The 21,894-nt window shown below is 42.0% G+C and overlaps 1 protein-coding gene across 1 annotated transcript; it reads left to right on the forward strand.

Annotated features, from left to right (window-relative positions):
• The first annotated feature begins 371 nt into the window (after window positions 1–371).
• mcl1b (MCL1 apoptosis regulator, BCL2 family member b) lies at window positions 372–2,433 on the forward strand. Its single transcript, XM_078790727.1, has 3 exons — window positions 372–991; window positions 1,278–1,528; window positions 1,640–2,433. Exons 1-3 carry the CDS (start codon window positions 502–504, stop codon window positions 1,754–1,756), a joined length of 858 nt encoding a protein of 285 aa, XP_078646853.1. The 5' UTR covers window positions 372–501; the 3' UTR covers window positions 1,757–2,433.
• Window positions 2,434–21,894: the final 19,461 nt, after the last annotated feature.

The following is a 21,894-nucleotide window of genomic DNA, read 5'->3' on the forward strand; positions in this document are numbered from 1 at the left end:
TGATTTAATACATGGGTCAAAACCGACCCGGTAACAGAAGAGGTGATACCAGAAAGCTAACACAGGAGGAAGGTTAATGAAATAAGACGCTTCCACCGTCAATGTCCAAATTTGTACTTAATCAAAGAGAGCATTCCCAGTTTGAAGGACGTTCCCATCGTCATTGTCGGAATTTTTGTGTAATAATTCTTCAGAAACAAGTTTGAATTGTTTCTCTTTTTTGAGTATGTCATTAGTCATCAAATACTTTTCTGTTATTTCTCGAAATACCTTTAACCGTAATTCCATTTGAGTGAATGTGTTCTTTCAGAGTACATACCGTCCAGAGACGGTATGTGACGTCACGCTGACGTTGTCTATATAGCCGCCACTGCACGTTTCCCCCTGCCCAGTCGCGAGTGTCATGGCGGAGGAGTGAGTCTTGCGAAGGATAAGTAAGACGAGCTTTATTGTGTGACTATTTCTGACGTGAACGCGGTACAAGAGGAAGCGACTTTCAAGATGAACATGATGCAGACGACCAGGCGAGCCGCACGGAACGTCACTACGGGATTTATTGGCACTTGCATGTTCCCTCAAAATGGAGTCTTGGAGGGCTCAGTGCTCTACGGCTCTGGAGCGTCGTCGTCGCCGCAGCTCAATACAGCCGCGGCCTTCGACAATCGCAACGGTAACATAGACCCCAGCGGCGCTGCCAAGCATCGAACCAGCGCCCTGGAAGTGAGCTCCATGGGCGGTTTCGCCACCAAGAACCACCGCGCCGACAGCGACGACATCGACGACTCTTTGCCGTGCACGCCCGAGCTACAGAGCCACGACGACGTGCACGCTGGAGACGACGTCCTGGACGCGGACACAAGGGAACTCATTAGCCGCTTTCTCAGTGACTATACAGGCACAACGACAAGTTCCTGGACCCAAAGCAAAGCCCAGTCTACCATGAAAAGGGTCGTGAGCAACGTGTTGGAGAAACACAGATATAAATACAACGGTGAGGCTTTTCTTTGCGTACGTTACTGCCTTTACGTAAAAGACGTTAACATCGAAGCACTAACGCTTGGTCGCCATTTTTTTGGGCCGCACCAGGAAATGCACGTAACCGTTTGTTTTTGAAAAAAGCAGTTTTTAACTGATGTTATATTTGAAGGAGTGAAGCTAGTAAATAATATAGGTATTACAATGTAAAAATAATTCGATGGGGGGCAGCAGCGGTAATGTAACAGAAGGGTGGAGTTGTACAAGTGAACTTTAGTAAATAAGGTGTTTAATTTTTCAAGGTATCATCAACACACTTTCTCTGGACAACCACGGGGATGACATGGACTTTGTCAGTGCAGTGGCCAAAAGCCTTTTCTCAGATGGGACCACCAACTGGGGCCGCATCGCCAGCTTGGTGGCGTTCGGGGCGGCGGTGTCTCAGCACCTGAAGGAGAAGGACAGGGGACACTGTGTGGAGCTGGTGGCCCAGGAGATCTCCTCGTATCTTCTGATGCACCAGCGAAACTGGCTTGTGAAAAACAACTCTTGGGTGAGTGAGTCATGGCTGGATGACTGCAGCGTTTTGTTGGAGGTTGTGTAACATGGCAAAGTCTACGTGTCACACAACTTTAACCCACTGTAATTTTTTTTGCCCCTTCAGGATGGCTTTGTTGAGTTCTTTCGGGAAGCAGATCCAGAGGCCACAATGAGGAACACGCTCATGGCCTTTGCAGGATTCGCCAGCATTGGGGCGACACTGGCCCTGTTGATCAGGTGAATTTGTTGGACATTTAAAAGACTCAAGCAACATTGATGCTGGATCAGTAGAAGTCCCTCGTTGCCCCTAGGAATTAAACATGGAAATGAAGGCTGCGCCGCTGTTCAGTTGAAAAATTGGTTTTCATTTTTGCCACGGACACGCCTACTTTTCAGTAGTTGACTTGTCAAGCAATTAGAAATTATTTAATTTACAAAGAAATTTATTTTTCTAATAGATATATGTTTCTATGCAAATTTTAAAAGCATGTGATCTCAATTGCTTGAATTTTTGGTCAGTTTATTTTACAAGCTGATGACATTTCCCCCGCTGGCGTACCGTACGACTTTGAAGCACCACGGCGACGTTTGATGAAGCTCATTTCCATAAGTCTCATTCCTGACCGCCGGGGCTATCCAGCTTTGCGAGCGAAACGAGGCACAATTTGCATCCAATGCAGCGCAACGCTTCCTCTGAGTCGGCTCGGCACTGGGAAGCGATGCCTGCTTGCAGAACTTTTGGGAAGAACTGAAGCCAGGACGCTTCCAGTCACCCGCAAGAACCGCTCCAAGGATGGAGACGGGGACGGGGCGCGTAAAAGTGTGAAGATGATGGACTTCAGCCTGGGCTGGCACTCGTCCAGTTGTGAATTTCGAAGATAATGTAGAAATTATTAGTAAATAAACAATTGAATATTAGCCCACTGTCTCTGTTGGAAATTTCTGTAGCTGCAAAAGGTTTTTGTGCACCCACGCTCTACTTCCTCCCTACTTCCTGTTTATAACACCACAACAGTTTCTTGGAAATATGAGCACCCCACATCCTCAAAAGTTATATAACCGCTAATTGTACAACCCCATCCAAATAAACTCATGAAATATGAACTCTCCAGCTCTAATAGGTTTATTTTGACTTCTTGATTATGTTTGCTTATGTTCAGAGAAGGTTTTTTTTAGGTAGGTGGAAACATCCAGGTTAAACTCTTCTAATATACCAAAAGAAAAACCCCTCTGAGGATAAGAAATTAAACACATGAGTAGACGGTGCTTGTCAATCCTTCCTGCCATTCCGGCTCCTCCCATGTTTGTCCCAGATCCTGCTGGTCGTCACTGGTTACATCACAAACACTCCCTTGACTTGAGCTCTTAGGAGGAGAAATGAGTCAATTGTCACCATGGTGACGATTTGTGGTTTGTGCGGGGATGTTGCTTCTGACAGCATTAGTCTGGTGTGCTGAAGGGAATTGGGGGAAAGGGTGATGTTGTGGCAGCTTCACACGGCTTTTTGCATCATTCTTTGCAAACTGAGGGTGAAAAGGCCCCCAGAGTCAACTTGACATCTGCATCCCTTAAATGTGATTTTCCACTTATGGTGGTGGTTCGGGTGACTCATTTGCGGCATATTGCTGTATCATGCTGCCGCTCAGCTGCAACAGGAAGTGTCTCATGTAGAAACTGCATTGTAGCTGATAACGCTTTTGTCATCTTGTCGTCGTAAATTGAGGAACAGAGTAGAAACTTCCCTGTCTTTGTCAATCATTACTGCCCCCTACAGGACAAGAGTATAAACTTAACATGGAGCAAACCTAGCTTGGGATGTTTTTTTACATTAAATGTTTTTACATTTAATATAAAAAATAAATGCCAAAATTTTGCCTGGGTTTGCGTACATTTTTCGGTTAGCATACACTGGCGCATCTATGTTTTTAATGTATTTTATGCATTTTTTTGTTATCAAGCTATGCTAACAGCTGTTAATGTTTGCTAGCTATGTTAACGGTTGCCATTTTGTTAGCCTAGCGTGCTAACAAAAAGGAACCCGGCAGCGGCAGTCAGCTACAGTACATTTGGCCATCTACAGTATCAGCAGTTGACTCAAAAATGCTAACACAAAACACAGTTTATAGTTTTACATACATAAAATAATTCTAAATACATATAAATGCCAATGAATATTTAAGGTTACATTTTCCTTTGTTGAAAAGGTGACTGTTCCCAAAGAGACAATGTGTCAGAGGTACACCACGCGGATACCACCTTCCTGTTTTGTCATGAGTTATTTCTGGAATTTTGTTAACTTCTCCATTGTGGGTATTGAGGTGAGAATAACAATTTAAGAAATAACAGTCACATCAAGTCTTCAATGAAGGAAAAAGTTAAATGTTCCGTTATCCCTTTCATTCATATTTTTTCCATTTTTTAAATAGGTTAATTGGATTTATGTTTTTTTAAATGGGAAAAATGTATCCGGTTGGCATCAGTTAAGGTTAGAGTTGAACAAATTAATGATGCTAACCAATTTTTCCACCGTTATTTATAAACCACTGAATGTTTTTTGCATATTTGACCATATATGACCACATATATGTTCTGATCTAGAAGACATTGCAACCTTGGTTAGTGTCATTAATGTACCTTAACCCAATTAGTTTTTCTCATAAGAAATGATGCAAATCCAATTAATCTTTTCTGGACACCCAAAAACGCTTTCTTTCAAAATAGTTTGATATACATGTAAATGATGAATGAAATTGATAAATTAGCATTTAATGTCACTTTTAGCTTGTTGTGAAATTAATTGTTAACAAAGACTGCTATGAGGCCGCATACTTCATGAATTCACTTATCAAAGTTCAACCATTGTACATTAATCTGCAGCCGAGATCAGTAAGTAAATGAGAGACTTGTGCCGGTAACTGTTTGTTGGCAAAGACCTCCAGTCAAAGGCTTGCTTGCGATGGAGCTGGAGGACAGTACCTTTCGATTCTGGTTTTCATGCTAAAAATACGTTACCAATGCAATTGGACTCACTCAGTGTATTAACTCGGCAAGATGCGCACCATATTGTATGTTGACCAGGAAATGTACCAAGGCAAACAAAATATACGGTACATTTTCAACATAAGCCGAAAAGTACACGAACCAGTGCGTATGCTAAGCGAGGTATCTAGGAATGTAACCACTGGCTGACAGTTGTGCCTTGGCAGGGGTCTGTCTTGTTTATTTTTGTCGATATAGGTAGTATTATAGTGAAGACTGATGCTTTCATGTAGCCACAAAGGTTGTCCAAAAAAAACCCATGTGGAAATGAAAGCCAGCTTGTCTGCATAGAATTTGATGGTCATTGAAATAAAAGTAACTTGACTGTTGAGCAGGAAGTGATGTTTGCATTGCAATCGTGGGAGAGTTGCAGGTGTGGCTTGGAAACAATCGAGCACATACTTGACATTGTGATAATGTGGGGAGGTGCTACTTCAAAACTTCCTGGCCAAGCCAGACCCAGACAGAATATTTTTGGGCTTAGACTTTAGTTTTCATTCCAAAGTTTCTGCAGGACTTTATGTACCTGAAGAGCGCTTTGAGCACAAGAGTGTTCTGACATCTGATCGCTTCTCATGCAAACTGGTCTGCTGCGGCTTGAACTTTGGTAACTTGAGCTGCGAGGATCGGCCTCCTTGCTCTGTGTGCACATTGGTCGTCAGCAACAGCCCGCCCCCTCCTTTTTAAAAAAAAAAAAAAATAAGCGTCCAATTCTGGGAAGTGGCCGGCTGACGCACAAGTTTATCTTTAACCGGACAACTCAGCTGCTCTGACTGAGAGGTTTGGTGCTTCAATTTGCAACTGTGAGCCTCAACGAGGGAGATAAAGGACAAAGTTGGCACATTTGAAGCAGAAAAAGTTCAACCCTGGCCCAGTTGGTTGCTACAATGAGACCCAAACCACGTTTTATATTACACTCAATATCTGATTACGCAGTGGACAGAATGTTCTTACGGAAGTATACTGACAGTAAGTCATGTGACTGTGATGGTCACGGTATTGTGGTAAATGGACATTTTGATGCATCAGTGTTGGAAAATTAGGTTGAGAATGAATAACATCATAACTTGTATTGGAAGTAAATTAGCTTTGATACACAGCTATGGAAGTGAATAAGAAAAATACATTCAACAAATATCAATACAAATACTGTTTTGTCTCATATTTTCAGCATTGAATAATAGGATGACACAGTGATATGTCAAGTATATTTACATGTTGGTGTACATTTAATGTAAATGTTTAAGTGCAACTATTAGAATTAATATTTAATGCCCTCTTTGCTCAATTAACAGCCTTCCAACTAAACCAACCAAACATAACCTTCATTTTTTGGTGTTTTCGTCACTAGTTTCTGAAAAAACAAAGGCCGCTAATCTCCATTCGTGATGCAATTATGTCTATCGTCAATCTTCATCAGCAGCCAAATACTAAAAAGCTCTGAATAAAATGTGTTTTTCACCTCATCTACAGAGCTGTAGCTATATAATATTCCTATATTCATAGCAGAGGTATGGACTTCAGTCACAATTTTGATGACTTTGGACTCGACTTGACAATATCATCAAAGACTTGCAACTCGGCTTCGACTTTGACATCACTGACTCAGTACTTGATTCGGTTTGATGACTTGAAAATACTTTTTATTTTTAATGAATGTGTTTTTTCTAACAAGAAAAACTAGTCTTTTTTTCTGTGACTAAGTCCTGTCAAACTGCTCTTGTTTTATTTTTAAAAAATGCATTAATTGTATTTGTAAAATGGTTGGTAAACGGTAAATGGATTGTCACATTGTCTAAATGCCATTTTTTGGCAAACACTAAACAGTGCTTATGGGCTGCATGGCGACCGAGTGGTTAGCGCACAGGCCTCACAGCTAGGAAACCCGAGTTTAATTCCAACCTCAGCCATCTCTGTGTGGAGTTTGCATGTTCTCCCCGTGCATGCGTGGGTTTTCTCCGGGTATTCCGGTTTCCTCCCACATTCCAAAAACATGCTAGGTTAATTGGTGACTCCAAATTGTCCATAGGTATGAATGTGAGTGTGAATGGTTGTTTGTCTATATGTGATCTGTGATTGGCTGGCGACCAGTCCAGGGTGTACCCCGCCTCTCGCCCAAAGACAGCTGGGATAGGCTCCAGCACCCCTGCGCAACTCTCGTGAGGATAAGCGGTAGAAAATGAATGAATGAATAATCAGTGCTTATGACATGGAAGAACTTGAAAATTTCAAGCCTGTGATTTCAGACTTGACTTGAGACTTGACTCAAGACTTACATGAGATTTGCTTCCACTTCTGATTAATCGTAATTGACAATCATATTTATTTACACGGGCTGCACGGTGGTTTAGTTGTTAGTGCGCAGACCTCACAGCTAGGAGACCAGGGCTCAATTCCACCCTCGGCCATCTCTGTGTGGAGTTTGCATGTTCTCCCCGTGCATGCGTGGGTTTTCTCCGGGTACTCCGGTTTCCTCCCACATTCCAAAAACATGCTAGGTTAATTGGCGACTCCAAATTGTCCATAGGTATGAATGTGAGTGTGAATGGTTGTTTGTCGATATGTGCCCTGTGATTGGCTGGCGACCAGTCCAGGGTGTACCAAAGACAGATGGGATAGGCTCCAGCACCCCCGCGACCCTTGGAGGAAAAAGCAGTAGAAAATGAATGAATGAATTTATTTACACGCATGCTGTACGTGTTCGATACCAAGGACATCTACACCAGTGGACCTCAACAGGCAGGCTAAATGAAAAGCTTTGGTAAATATCACCCAAATAATGTAAACCAGTGAGTCCATAGCACTTACTCCTGCTCTGTAGGGGGCAACAGTGAGCACTAAACGTCACAATGAAACTGAAGACGACGACTTGTATTTACAGTGCATCCGGAAAGTATTCACAGCGCTTCACTTTTTCTACATTTTGTCATGTTACAGCCTCATTCCAAACTGAATTAAATTAATCTCTTACCCCATAATTCTACACAAAATACTCCATTATGACAATGTGAAAAAAGGGTTTTTTTGACATGTTTTGAATTTATTAAAAATAGAAAACAAAAAAATCACATTTACATAAGTATTCACAGCCTTTGCCATGAAGCTCAAAATTGAGCTCAGGTGCATCTTTTTTCCACTGATCATCCTTGAGATCTTTCTACAGCTTAATTGGAGTCCACCTGCAGTAAATTCAGTTGATTGGACATGATTTGGAAATATAATAACTGTCTATATAAGGTCCCACAGTTGACTGTGCATGTCAGAGCACAAACACCAAGCATGAAGTCAAAAGAACTGTCTGTAGACCTGCGAGACAGGATTGTCTTGAGGCACAAATCTGGGGAAGGATACAGAAACATTTCTGCTGCTTTGAAGGTCCCAATGAGCACAGTGGCCTCCATTATTCGTAAATGGAAGACGTTTGGAACCACCAGGACTCTTCCTAGAGCTGGCCGGCCTTCTAAACTGAGCGATCGGGGAAGAAGGGCCTTAGTCAGGGAGGTGACCAAGGCCCCGATGGTCACTCTGTCAGAGCTCCAGCGTTCCTCTGTGGAGAGAGGAGAGCCTTCCAGAAGGACAAGATCTCAAGGATGATCAGTGGAAAAAAGATGCACCTGAGCTCAATTTTGAGCTTCATGGCAAAGGCTGTGAATACTTATGTAAATGTGATTTTTTTTGTTTTCTATTTTTAATAAATTCAAAAAAAGTTAAAAAAAAAAACTTTTTCACATTGTCATAATGGAGTATTTTGTGTAGAATTTTGAGGTAAGAGATTAATTTAATACAGTTTGGAATGAGGCTGTAACATGACAAAATGTAGAAAAAGTGAAGCGCTGTGAATACTTTCCGGATGCACTGTAAACATATGATGCTATCAACTATAAAACACAAAAGTAGACACTAAGAACTACACTTTTACTGAAAAAGTAGTGTCCAAAACCGATGTGTTGACATTGTAGCAAAGTTCATGCTGGTTTTATACGGAGTTGGCACTTTCAGACACTGCAGGGCTTTTTTTCCAGCTGGCCACTAAAGTAGATGCTCATTAATTTAATAACCTACTGGACAAACTGATTGGAGACACAACCTCCGGTGTCTCGGCCCTCCATTGACACATACATACATACATACGTACGTATGCCTTATAGGATAAATACTAGGATCCTGCACTCTCCCCTCTGACTGAGGCTGTCCTATCTAGTCTTTCAGCGTGAACTGGCTCCAAAATGTTGTCTTCTTGTGAACCGAAATTGAGACAGTCAATGTAAACATAAACCTAAAAATATTCTGGGAACTGGATGACATTTTGAAGACCTCTTGGTTTGAGACCCAACGTGACTTCTTACTGGTCACTTTGCAGTGGGTCACATGGTTAACGGGCAGATCAACATAGAGATAAATATAGCAGAACTCTAAATACAGTCCCCGGCCATAGCGCTGTCACTCTGAACGCGCTGGATGAAGGCTGGCGTTTCCCATCCCGATGAGCTTGACATGACGTAAATAGAATTTGTCGCCATCAACCGTAAAGTCATCGTTTAAAACTGGCGTGTGAATTTTTAGGTCAAGGGGCGGGGCTAAAAGCGATATTGCCGTGTTCGTTCATGTCGGGAAAGTCCAGGTGATGATTTGTTTGAGTGCAACGTCGAGTTTCATTGCATATTCAGTTAAACCATAAACAGATGATTGCAGACAAGTTAAATCGAGAAGAATGCAATCAAATGAAAACGTCTGCTTCGATGAGCTTCTTCTTGTTTTAAAAATGACTGAAGGAAAGCTGCGTGTTACTGCTCAGTGGTTATGTAAGTTTGGAATGTTAAGCGTACCCTGCAGGCTCAACGAGGACGCCGTGTGCAGACGGGCAAATGCTGACCTCACGCTAGGTCAGGGTTTGTTTACATCTCAGAGCGGCAGAACAGGCTGCTCGCTCAGCAGCATTCCCGTTACAAACAAATTGGCTCGATGTTCACAGCAAAAATGTCCATGTTGTTGCCAGTCCAGGAAGAAAGGCGTAACACACAACGCCCGTGGCGTCTCATCAGCCAGAACAGTTTGTCTTTCCTCTTTGTTGGTTTCATTCCTGTGGTACGATCAAAATGAACATAGCAGCAAACACTTTTGCATGCTAAAAAATGCACACAAACTACATTTACATGTAGTTAGATTCACTTAATACTTTTTACTCTTTACTTACTTATTTACTTATGTGAAGCCCCAGTTTGCATGCACTGTTTCTAATTCCATCGTTGGGTAAATGCTGTCTGCCTCCTAAACACTAGGGGGTGATTGTGGTCATTTAAGCTTGTTTCGCTATGTGAGGAGAGTGTTGCATTCAAATGCAAGCCACAGATGGTAGCATATCCGTCCATCCATCCAATTTCTGTACCGATTATCCTCACAAGGGTCGCGGGCATGCTGGAGCCTATCCAAGTGTCTTCGGACGAGAGGCGGGGTACACCCTGGACTGGTCGCCAGCCAATCACAGGGCACATATAGACAAACAACCATTCACACTCACATTCATACCTATGGACAATTTGGAGTCGCCAATTAACCTAGCATGTTTTTGGAATGTGGGTGCATATTCAGTTAAGCATAATAAAATACGTCACAAGAAAAACAACAATGGACCTAAAACAGAGCCTTGGGGTACTCCTGAGTTGTACCTGATCAACAGCAATGTCAGATTTTAGAAAGGCGATTTAACATGGATATGGGAGACGTTGACAACAGAAACTACAATGATTTTGTCGCATATCCATCCAATCCATTTTCTATGCCACTTATCCTCATTCGGGTCCGGGGCCAATCACAGGGCACATATAGACAAACAACCATTCACACTCACATTCATACCTTAAGTCTCATGTCAAGACATGACAGATCGAGTCAAGTCCGTCTATTTGTATTTGCTGGTGCGTGTCCTTTCTGCTGCTACTAAAAGAGAATGATTTTAGTTTTACTTAGGTTCAAGGACAATCTATTATCATCAAAACATCCTTTTTAGTGTGAGCATTTCTTCTCTGACCTTTCTAATGATTTCTTCTCTCCTCCCTCCGGAACAAAAAGCAGTGGTATCATCTGCAAATAATACCAGCTTTAAGTCTTTCGTAACTTTGGAGATGTCATTGATGTACAACTTGAACAATTTTGGCCCCAGCATTGACCCCTGGGGAACTCCGCACGTAATATATGAACTTGCAGATGTGTATTCTCCGAGCTATACGTATTGCTTCCTGTCAGCTAAGTAGCTTTTGACCCAGTTCAGAACTAACCCTCTTATTCCGTACCTTTCTGATTTAGTTATTAGGATGTCATGATTGATTGTATCAAAGGCTTTTGTCAGATTCATGAATACTGCATCTGCACACTTCCTATGATCTATAGCGTTAGTGATTATATTTGACTAATACAATGAATGCCTTTTGAATTGTACATTTTTTAAATAAAATAAGAGCAGTGTGATAAGACTTAGGCCTTGTCCACACGTAGCAGGGTATTTGTAAAACTGCATATTTCCCCCTCTCAATTTATGAATAAAGTGGTGTCCAGACAACCTTGTATTTAGAAAAATAAAAATGCATCCACACATAACCCATAAATGATAATGATAATAGTGAGGACAGTAACATTCAGAAATTGTCGCGCCATTCCTCCAGGAGAACGACTTCCATCACAACATTCATAAAAGTCCCGCTCTGACCCAAAACCAGAATGGAAGCCTGTTAAGAGAACATGGAATGGTTATTTGAGGCAACGTAGCTGACCTCAAAGTGCTTCTCCGCCTCAGCTAATCATCATGAAGCAGTGTTTGGGCTTGCCAAAAGCACTTGAACAATAACTTCAGCCAACACAGCTCTTGTTTTGTGATGTAAACACAGGTGACGGCACAGCATACTTTGACGTTTGGAAACGTAAGGGTCTGGTTATTTGCGTCCATATCAAAACACATAACCAGATTTTTCTCCAAATCTATACTTTGGCTGGATGTTTTGAAGACCTTTATTTCCAGTGCCCGATATCTGCGGGCTCTTGTGGATGATAGGCCAAATCGTGGAAAAGTAATTTGTTTTTATGAGATACCCGCCAACATGTGGACAGGGCCTGAGTCACAAAAAAGGTGGTGTAGCATTTGGGATTTATGTAATCCACACCTTTGTTTGTTCTTAAACCTGCTTTAATGTTAATAGATGTATTCAGCGAGGCATATTGAAAAGGAAAATATGTTGTCTTACGGGAAATTACATAACTATCACATTGGTTCAGTCATTTGAAAAGGGACACATTTTACTAACTCACTGAGAATGAAGTATTTTCAAGTCATCAAGAGTTAAGAGCAGCGTAATTGTACAAGTTGTCACAATAGTGTCCAAGTCATCACAATAGTGGCTCAAGTCTGTCTTGAGTCCAGATTGCGTGACTCAAGTCCACACCTCGGCTAATACTTCACTGTCACTGGTAGAAGCCAGCTGCTCGAATGGATAACGTAACTTATATACAGTATGTATACAGTATATGTACGTATTCAGCAATGGGTGCGTCATGAACAGTTCGTTCAAGACTCTGCATCGAACTGCATTTGTATAAATATTCGGTGGAATCTCTGTTATCATTTTTTTGGATCATTGCCCCGGTTAGCATCCAATATGGAACGCGTCTAGTCGTGTTATTCATACACTGCATGAGTGCACGGTGGTCATAATGTATTTTTATCACTAAATGACCTTGTTAGCAGCTTGCTAATACATGGAAACAGGAAGCGGAAGCGGCTCCGTCACTCAGCTATGATACAATTAAACCACAAGTCTTCAAAAATGTTAGCACAAAACAAGCTATTTACAATTATAGTTTTACATGCATACACCATTACAATTTGCAATTCTAAATCCATATAGATGATCAAGTGATACTGGTTTTCACCATCAAAATGCTGCCACTTTCAAATTTATTTGGGTCTATTTTGGGTTACTTTGCAGCTGTTTTATTAAAAATAAAACAACAACAAAAAAAACGGACTGAATTCAAGAAATGACTCATGGCAAAACATGAAGGTGGTGGTCATGTCTTTAGTGAAGGTAAAAGCTATGTTCATTATTTGAAATACATTTTGAATTGTTTTCTGCATGTCACACTATAATGAGAAAACTCTAAAAATGGGTTTTGCGTTCACATTTTTTGCCTTTCTGGAAGTGATTAATTGGCTTTAGTTTTGTCACAAAACAAAACGAAGCACGAGATTGCGTCGACGGAGACAAAGTAAGATTTTAGTACTATGAAAAAGTATGACTAGACAAACAGCCTTTATTTAGTGTAGGCTAACCGAGACACAAAACAATGCAGGTCAGTTTTTAAATGTTTAATCCATCCATTTTCTGTACCGCTTATCCTCAGGAGGGTCGCGGGCATGCTGGAGCCTATCTCAGCTGTCTTCGGGCGAGAGGCGGGGTACACCCTGGACTGGTCACCAGCCAATCACAGGGCACATATAGACAAACAACCATTCACTCTAACATTCATGTTTATTGTCCCACACGTTGATGCTCAAAGATATGAAAGTTTTTTGAGACCACATAAACCACTGTTGTAATATACTGTATAATAATAATGATAAATAATAATACATATCACATGTACCTGTCTTTTTTATGTAAATATATTTAAACATATGTAATAAATAATAATAAAAAAATACTGTACATTTACATGAATATACATTTAAAGATAAGCATTGTGTTTTTATTATTGCGATCAACATTGTAACTTTTTCTAGTGACATTTTGCCTTTTGAATTTGTGTTTATTGTTTATTTTATGTCTGCAATGAGCCACATTCCACAAATGGCCTCTGTGCACTTTGGACACCCATGCATGTTGTGTCAGGAAGGCGTGGTGCAGTAAGGTGACAAAGGATTGTGTCCAAACTCTACTTTCTTGGCTCTGTTGGTCCAGGGCTGGGTTGCATTGTGGAGGGTTTGTTGATGGCTTATATTTAATTACCGAATAAATACACGACGCAAGAAACATTTATATGCGTACCCTAACTTGCGAAATATATAGATGATGTCACTAATTCAATGTGGGCTGATCTGACCAATCTTACCAGCCACACCTCACTTGCTGATGCTGATTCTGTGAACACTGAGGTTAGTTAGATTGCAAGGTTTACCTAAATAACAATGTTTCCCCTGATTTGTCAAGTATCTGAGCATACATAAAAATGACCTGAGCAGCATTCATTGGACCTCTGTGAGTGGCATCAGATGTGCACACTGTAGTATCGCACCTGTCCAAAACCTGAGAACTGAGAGCTTCCATTCTGTCATGTTTTTTATGACTGGTTTCAAATACTAGTACAGTAAGAAGCTTTCCACCATGTAGCTTTCCTTATTCTCAACCTCAGGCTATAGAAGTCACGCTTTCATACAATTAACCATCTGAATCTTGTGGAAAAACCCCTAGTTCATCATTTTATTTTCTTGTTTACCGTGTAGTGTTTTGGGTACACTTTGTGTATACTTCCACTTTCGGAAGTGAGCCCTGAAGGAAATTTGGGATGGGTCTGAACGCTGGGTTTCAGAGAGTCTTTTGTAACACAGGCTCATTTTGATGTCACAGTGAGCCTTGTGAGAAGTCACCAGCTCCATCAAGCCGGTGACTTCCTTATATGGGTGTGCCCGGGCGCAAGCTGTTAGCTACACTAGCTGAGTGGGGACCAATCACAGTGGAGTGGCCGTGCCTGGAGGCGGGCTGTGTGTGGATTTTAAAATAGACTGTTTTGGAAATTAGTGGTTAGCGCGCAGGCCACACAACTAGGAGACCCTAGTTCGATTCCACCCTCGGGCATCTCTGTGTGGAGTCTGCATGTTCTCCCCGTGCATGCGTGGGTTTTCTCCGGGTACTCCGGTTTCCTCCCACATTCCAAAAACATGCTAGGTTAATTGGCGACTCCAAATTGTCCATAGGTATGAATGTGAGTGTGAATGGTTGTTTGTCTATATGTGCCCTGTGATTGGCTGGCGACCTGTCCAGGGTGTGCCCCGCCTCTCGCCCGAAGACAGCTGGGATAGGCTCCAGCACACTCGTGACCCTTGTGAGGATAAGCGATAGAAAATGAATGAATGTTTTGGAAATTCAAGGCGATATGGCTGGAATAGGTGCAGATTTTGGAAGATCTAGAAAGCTTTCTGTGCGGGTTATTGTGTGTGAGAAATCTCATCACGTTTTAATCTAGCGTTACATTATTTCTTCTGGGGAAAAATTAAAGTTGGACCTTCAGGAACAGATGAATCAACTCTCCTTTATTTTCCGCCCTAGCTGCATCACAGGGTCGAAAAAACAAACAATTCACTTGCTCAGCCGGTTTCACTGACCCACGATGACTGCGCATGCTCTCTGACAGGTGACTTGATTTAAGTACCCAAGTACCCAATTCCCTCGGGGTCAAAGTCACAGGTCTTTGAACAAAAACATTTTTGTCTGCTGTCTTAAATTACTATTGGTAACATATGCTAACCAGTGGTGGTGGTACTATATTTTTTTCGGATGCACCATGCCGATCCACCATCCTTTCATGATCATTTTGAAGTATCCATGGGTATGATACCGAACCCCCAGTTGCTCCTGATACTGCACCATCAGTAAATAGTAGGTACTTTGAGGGTAAAAAAAGCACTATACAAGTCAAAGTCCATTCAAATTTGTTTGAAAAAATGTAGTCTAAATGAATGCAACACATGACTTTATTAGAACAAGGAAGTTGTGAGTTTATGTCAATCCTGTTAGACTCATGATGGACATGTTGGTTTCATTGTGAGCCGACGCTCATCCCCCGAGTTCATCTGAAACGAAACCAAAACCCATGCAAACGTGAGCCCCGTCCCTCACGTCGCCTCCTTGAGGGAACCAGCACTGACTCCAGATGACCTACTTCCTGTTGGCCCACACAGAAAACTTGCATCTTGTCCCCATTGAACCCAGTCGCCTATGTTGACGTCTGACGCTTCAGGTCAAACGGCGGCAGGCCCAGGCTTGTTGGACCCGAGTGATCCTGGATTTGGTGTTATGCTCGGGTCAGGTGATCAGTCAGCACCCGCCATCCACGTGCAGGGCCTCACCTTTGGTGACGCGTGAAGCACTTGTTGGCCCCCACAGCCACAGCGACACAAATGTATCAATGGGCGTCTTTGTGTTCCGCCAACAGTCATGCATCCATGCGGCCTTTTGGAGAAGCTCAGCATTCATATGACTGACATGGAGTCAGGCATCTGTGGCTCACATGTTGTTGTGTTATCCTGGAGCAGAGATGAGCTCACTAGAAGGATAATGACACCCTCGGTCTGAAGCTGGGATCAGCATGAAATGTTTTTGTCGTTTAGCATCTCCTCCAGCTTTCGGGTCAAAGCGGAAGACAAAATGTGTCAAGTGGGCAACATTTGTGATACTTCTGCTTGCATGTAGCACAGCATTTTAATGACTAAGCAAAGTCTGGTCTACTTAGTCTCCATGTCAGCACATTCAAAGCTGTTTTTTATGTAACCCGAACCTGTCTTTTCATGTTTATTTGAATGGAATAATTCTATTTTACTTCCTGTAAAACCAAACAGTTCCTGCTGCTGTTTAAGTCAATGAAAGAGATGTTCATATGATCAAAACAGGACCTTTTCAGTGCCGTAAGTGTTTTTGTCTTGTCACTTTATACCACATAGAATAGTGTTTTTCAACCTTTTTTGAGCCACGGCACATTTTTTACATTGGAAAAATCTTGTGGCACACCGCTAACCAAAAATGTTCCAAAATGTCACCATGACCTCACACGTGCATCAATAAGTCTATCGGAGGAACAAGGTAGGTGTTGCCACACGGACCAATATTACATTGCTCTGCCAGTCTTTACACCACAGACACTCCACAGTAGCCACATTTTTACATGACCACTTTTTTCTCTTTCCGAATGACCTTTCGGGAAACAATGGTATCCATAGAAAGGAATATTCCAATCTCTTGTCTACATGCGCAGTGAAAATCAAACAGAATAGTCAATGGGTCATGTGCGGTAAATCGTAAACATCACGTGATACCGGCTTCCACGAGTTATTCTTTCACTTGTTGGAATAACTCCGTATTGACAGTTTTCCGTCTGTCCAGTCCTGAAATTTAGTTTGAATCAAAAACAAACTTTGCTTAGTCCAGTGCCGATTGCTGGCCTCCATTTTTAAAACTGAAGAACGTCTGGATCTGCGTGTTACGTCATATCTGAGCATGCGCTGAAAGAACGCACTCGGAATAAATTTAAACAAGATCAAATTCAATCTTGCTAATATTTTATCATTAAACTCGGGACATGTTTTATATAGATATGTATTTTCTTTTTTAATAAAACTGGACTTGTGAATGGTGTATAGAAGGGTTTAGATTCAGTTTCACAGATGGCGGTAATGCACATGAAAGCTGCTTGCCAACCGCCAATAAACAACAGAAGAAGAAAAACACCACAAAGAAGGTGGCACCCTGACAACTTTCCGTTTGAGCGGGTACAAGATACCTGAATTGGATTGGTTAAAGGAATATTCCATCCCTGTTCAATTCTTTCAGTTTGAGCAAATAAACCAAAGTGAATTGGAATATTTGGGTCCATGTATACTATTGACATAATGACTATTGACATAATATTTGCAAATGATGATTAATAAATGTTAATTATAAAAAGTGATATTGGATAATTCCTCACGGCACACCTGACGGTTTCTCAAGGTACACTAGTGTGCCACGGCACAGTGGTTGAAAATCACTGACATAGAAGACTTGATGAACAAAAATACAATGGCTACACCAGAAGGTGCAAACCACTCATTACCAACAAGAATATAAAGGTTAGGCTGGAATTTAACAAAAAGTACAGAGATTAACCTTTAAAAAATATCTGTACATCATCTGTACTTTTGTCTCAGGGGTTTTGACTTCTTCAGGTTGTTGCTGATGTCCCTAGCAGTCGTCTTAGGGTGTTTCTTTACAGCAACTGCTGATTTGTTTCACTGAAACTGAGTGTCAACATTCAGGGTTATTTATCGATTGAATTATTAATGCAATACGACACACTAGGGAAACGAAACACGCCTGTCACGTGTTTCAGGACTTTTGCCTATGCGGAAAAACGTGTGGGTTTAAAAATAGAGAAGAATAGAATAGGCTTTATTGTCATTGGCTATTGTTAGTTTGACAACAAACTCCCATGGCAGTACACCAGAATACTCCAGGAAATAAAAAAATTCTAAAATGAAAATGATATTTTGTAATCTAATACATACGTACAAGTTATGTATATTTCAACTTTATTCTAAAGTAATCCATGAATGTTATTTTCATAATATTATGACTTTGGTTTCATCCTTTGTTTAGTGTGGTTAATTGGTTCCAGACCCAACAGCGCTAAATGTATTTCAGCAGTTCCATCCTGGCGTACATGTTGGCACATACACATGCGCCGCAATTTTAGGGTACATACTTATGGAACAAGTAGGTGGTAGAATGGTTCAATCCTCCGTCCTCCCGTGATCATATTGAAGTATCATCGGGCAAGATACAGAACCCCTAGTTGTCATCAGTAGGTGAACGTGCTAACAGTGTCAGAGTACCCTGGAGTTGGAAAAGCGCTATACTAACAAAAGAGCATTTTACCATTTATCATGTCGGTAGCTTTTTGATTGTGAGTACAACTCGTGCATGTTAGGTGCTCTTCATGGTCATCTGTTGTATGTTTCACTCACTGGGGGAAACATACGTGTGTGGAAATCAAACACGGTTTGTGAAGCCCACTCACTTCCATTGCAAGATGGAAGTAGTGGCTTCCTATGGCTATCGTGTCCGGGAGAAGCAGATTGTACAGTTGGAGAAGCCGCCCACCATGGCCTTCATATAAAAGAGCATTTTAGAACCCTGTAGACATTCATTCATTCATTTTCTACCGCTTTTCCTCACAAGGGTCGCGGGGGTGCTGGAGCCTATCTTTGGGCGAGAGACGGGGTACACCCTGGACTGGTCGCCAGGCAATCACAGGGCCCATATAGACAAACAACCATTCACACTCTCATTCATACCTATGGACAATTTGGAGTGGCCAATTAACCTAGCATGTTTTTGGAATGTGGGAGGAAACCAGAGAAAACCCACACATGCACAGGGAGAACATGCAAACTCCACACTGAGATGGCCGAGGGTGGAATTGAACCCTGGTCTCCTAGCTGTGAGGTCTGCGCACTAACCACTCGATCGCCGTGCCGCCCCTGTAGACATGAAATAACATATTTTCCATTTTATTTACACCCCTGGTATAAATATATACATGGGGTAGACACTGGCGACCAGTCCAGGGTTTTCCCCCGGCTCTTGCACGAAGACAGCTGGGATAGGCTCCAGCATACCCACGACCCTCGTGGGGATAAGTGGTACAGAAAATGGATGGATGGGGTAGACAGGATCATTTGAAGTTTGCAGTCCTAATGGCCCAGAGGAAAAAAACTGCTTGTGTGGAACTGGATTGACCTGAAGTGCCTTCCCGAGGGCAGCAGGTGGAACAAGTGGTAGGCAGCGTGGGATGGGTCCACCGTGATGTCCTTAAATTTCCTCCAGCAGAAAGATATGCATATGTCATTGAGAGAGAACAGGGAGCAGCTGATGAAAGGGTGCCATCTTCTAACTTGTATATCTGATCCAGACGTAAATACCCGGGGAGAAAAAAATAAATGTTGCTATCTGGTCCCGAATGTTTTCAATCCAGAGCGTTGTCTTTACACCCTGAAATGGCCACTGATGGCAGCAGCCATGCTTGTTCCTGTTTTGTCTGTGCTGTGATCAATGTTTTACCTGAGGAGCGCACCATAAAGTGGCAGACGATTAGCAGCCTTGCTATTGTTTTGTCTTCTGCTGTGCATTTGGGTCAGCCTCAAGTCTTTCATCCACCCCCATGGATGATGATGACGGGAGGGGGGGGGGATTACAACGCAGACAAAATAAAAAGCAACAAAGACGCCGTGTTTAGCAAAGTGTTTTTGCTTTGGTAGACAAAGAAAAGGTTACCAAAAACATTGCTAGAACAGATAATCCACCAAAAACTGCCAGCACTGCTGATCAGGAGTGTTTTAGAGATGCATTAATCTGCTCTTAAGTATCTTAATCCCGCCGCATTAGACTTTAATCAGAATTCCTTAAAACCAAAGAAGGTTAGTGCTTAAAAGGTCATAAACAGGAGCATGTCTCTTCCCAGCATTCAAAGTTCAATCTTTCAACAGAACTTTTATATACTAAATATGCCACAGACAAATAAAATGAGTTGCAGGCAACAAATGAGCCCTCGTCTATGATGTGACAAACGTTTTTTGCTTGATGACGAGATAGTAATTGTTTGTAGTTAAGAAAAACATTGCCGCATGTGATCCTTCTGTGGAGGCGTATTGACATTTGAAGGTTTTCATGATGACCTTCTCATCCCCTCCTCCTCCTACGCTTTAATGTGATAGTGAAATAAAACTTCTTATCAAGGCTGTAACCACATTAATAAGGGGGTGTGGCCTCAAATGCTGAAAGAAGTGTGTGGGCGACCACCATGTTTGAATGTTTCCCATGCTTGGCTGGAGGCAAATAGGGTTTTCCCAATGGAAGTTCCTGCTGGGAAGAAATCTGCAATGATGAAATAGTCGGCTTTTTGTGGACTGCATGTGGGCACCTGTTCTCTTGCTTTGTTTAGCCACCTGAAAAGCTTGTTCCCTTCGCGTATTTAATCAGGGGCGTGTCGCTGCGCCAGCAGCTGCTTGACACCTGTATACCTGCATGCCACCTGATATGTTTGTGTTTGTCTTGAAAGAAGTCCAAAGTGCGGCCCGGGAGCCATTTGTGGCCCACAGCTTGTTTTAATTGGCCAGCTGCACATGAACAACAGCAAAAATGTGTAATTAATGAGATATTTTAAATGTTAATGCCAGTGGATGCCAGAGGGGGGAATCAAACTCAAGCGTCTTCACTATGTGGCCCGCGCACTAATGACTCATGCACCATGCAGCCGTCAAAAGGGGACCGATTGTGCTCATTTTACGACCCTTTGTATTGAGTTGTGGACTCCTATAGAGCAGCTACACACAATAACCTGCACTTTTTAGATTTTTGAGAATCTGCAGTTATTCCAGCTGTATTCCTTTGATTTGTGCTTCCCGCCAAAATGGTCTGTTTTAATTTAGTCCACCTACGGCTCACTCCGCTGTGATTGGTCGCACGCCAAAAGTGCTGCCTAACTATGTGACATCACAAAAAGGCATTTTTACCACGCCTTTTGAAACCGAGCGTTTTGAGCTATCCCAAACTTCTTTCAGGGCTCAGTTCCAAAACGCAAACCTCATTAACTGACACTTTGGCATCGTTTAAAACAAGAATATAACATTCTAACTGGGTGTCTTCTGATACCCCTACTTAATATGCATCTGTTCATAATGACATTTTTTTCTTTAGATATGCATAACTTGGGGCGGCACGGCGGTCTAGTGGTTAGCGTGCAGACCTCACAGCTAGGAGACCAGGGTTCAATTCCACTCTCTGCATCTCTGTGTGGAGTTTGCATGTTCTCCCCGTGCATGCGTGGGTTTTCTCCGGGTACTCCGGTTTCCTCCCACATTCCAAAAACATGCTAGGTTAATTGGTGACTCCAAATTGTCCATAGGGTGGTCTAGGGTGTACCACGCCTCTCGCCTGAAGACAGCTGGGATAGGCTCCAGCATCCCCGCGACCCTTGTGAGGAAAAAGCGGTAGAAAATGAATGAATGAATGAATGCATAACTTGTTTGCATCGCTACATTAGATTGCTTTGTCTTTTTACAAAATTTAAAACGTGGATTTTTTCAGTATGTGGCCCTCAGTGGAAAAAGTTTGGAACCCCTTGCTCTCTGCTGATGATGGAACCCCCCCCCCCCCAAACAACCACTTAGACCAAGTCACTAGTGGAAAATAACATCCATTCAAATATGTAATTGCTTCACTATCACACGGCCATAAATAAAAGATCTAATCTAATCTCGCATAACAAGATAGACGTGTACTTTGACATATCAACAGACAGGTTTTTTACATCTCTTGGCGTTTCCTCACCATAAAGAAAATACAAATGTGTTTTTTTCACTAAATATTTTTTCCCAGAAAAAGATGTGCCCAATATTTCATGTGTTACAGTTGGGAGGTAGAACACTTCCTGTTTGCGTCGTCCGTCTAATAACTCTGCCTCTTCCTGGTTCACCGTTGTCAGCATAATGTAGAGTCGTTAAAGGTTGATTGATGCTAACTTGATAGCTTATCAAAGCGCTGT

Source organism: Doryrhamphus excisus, linkage group LG5 (genome assembly GCF_037039965.1).
Source record: "Doryrhamphus excisus strain RoL-2023G ecotype Guam linkage group LG5, RoL_Dexc_Guam_v1.1, whole genome shotgun sequence".
In the NCBI taxonomy this organism is placed as follows: Eukaryota; Metazoa; Chordata; class Actinopteri; order Syngnathiformes; family Syngnathidae; genus Doryrhamphus; species Doryrhamphus excisus.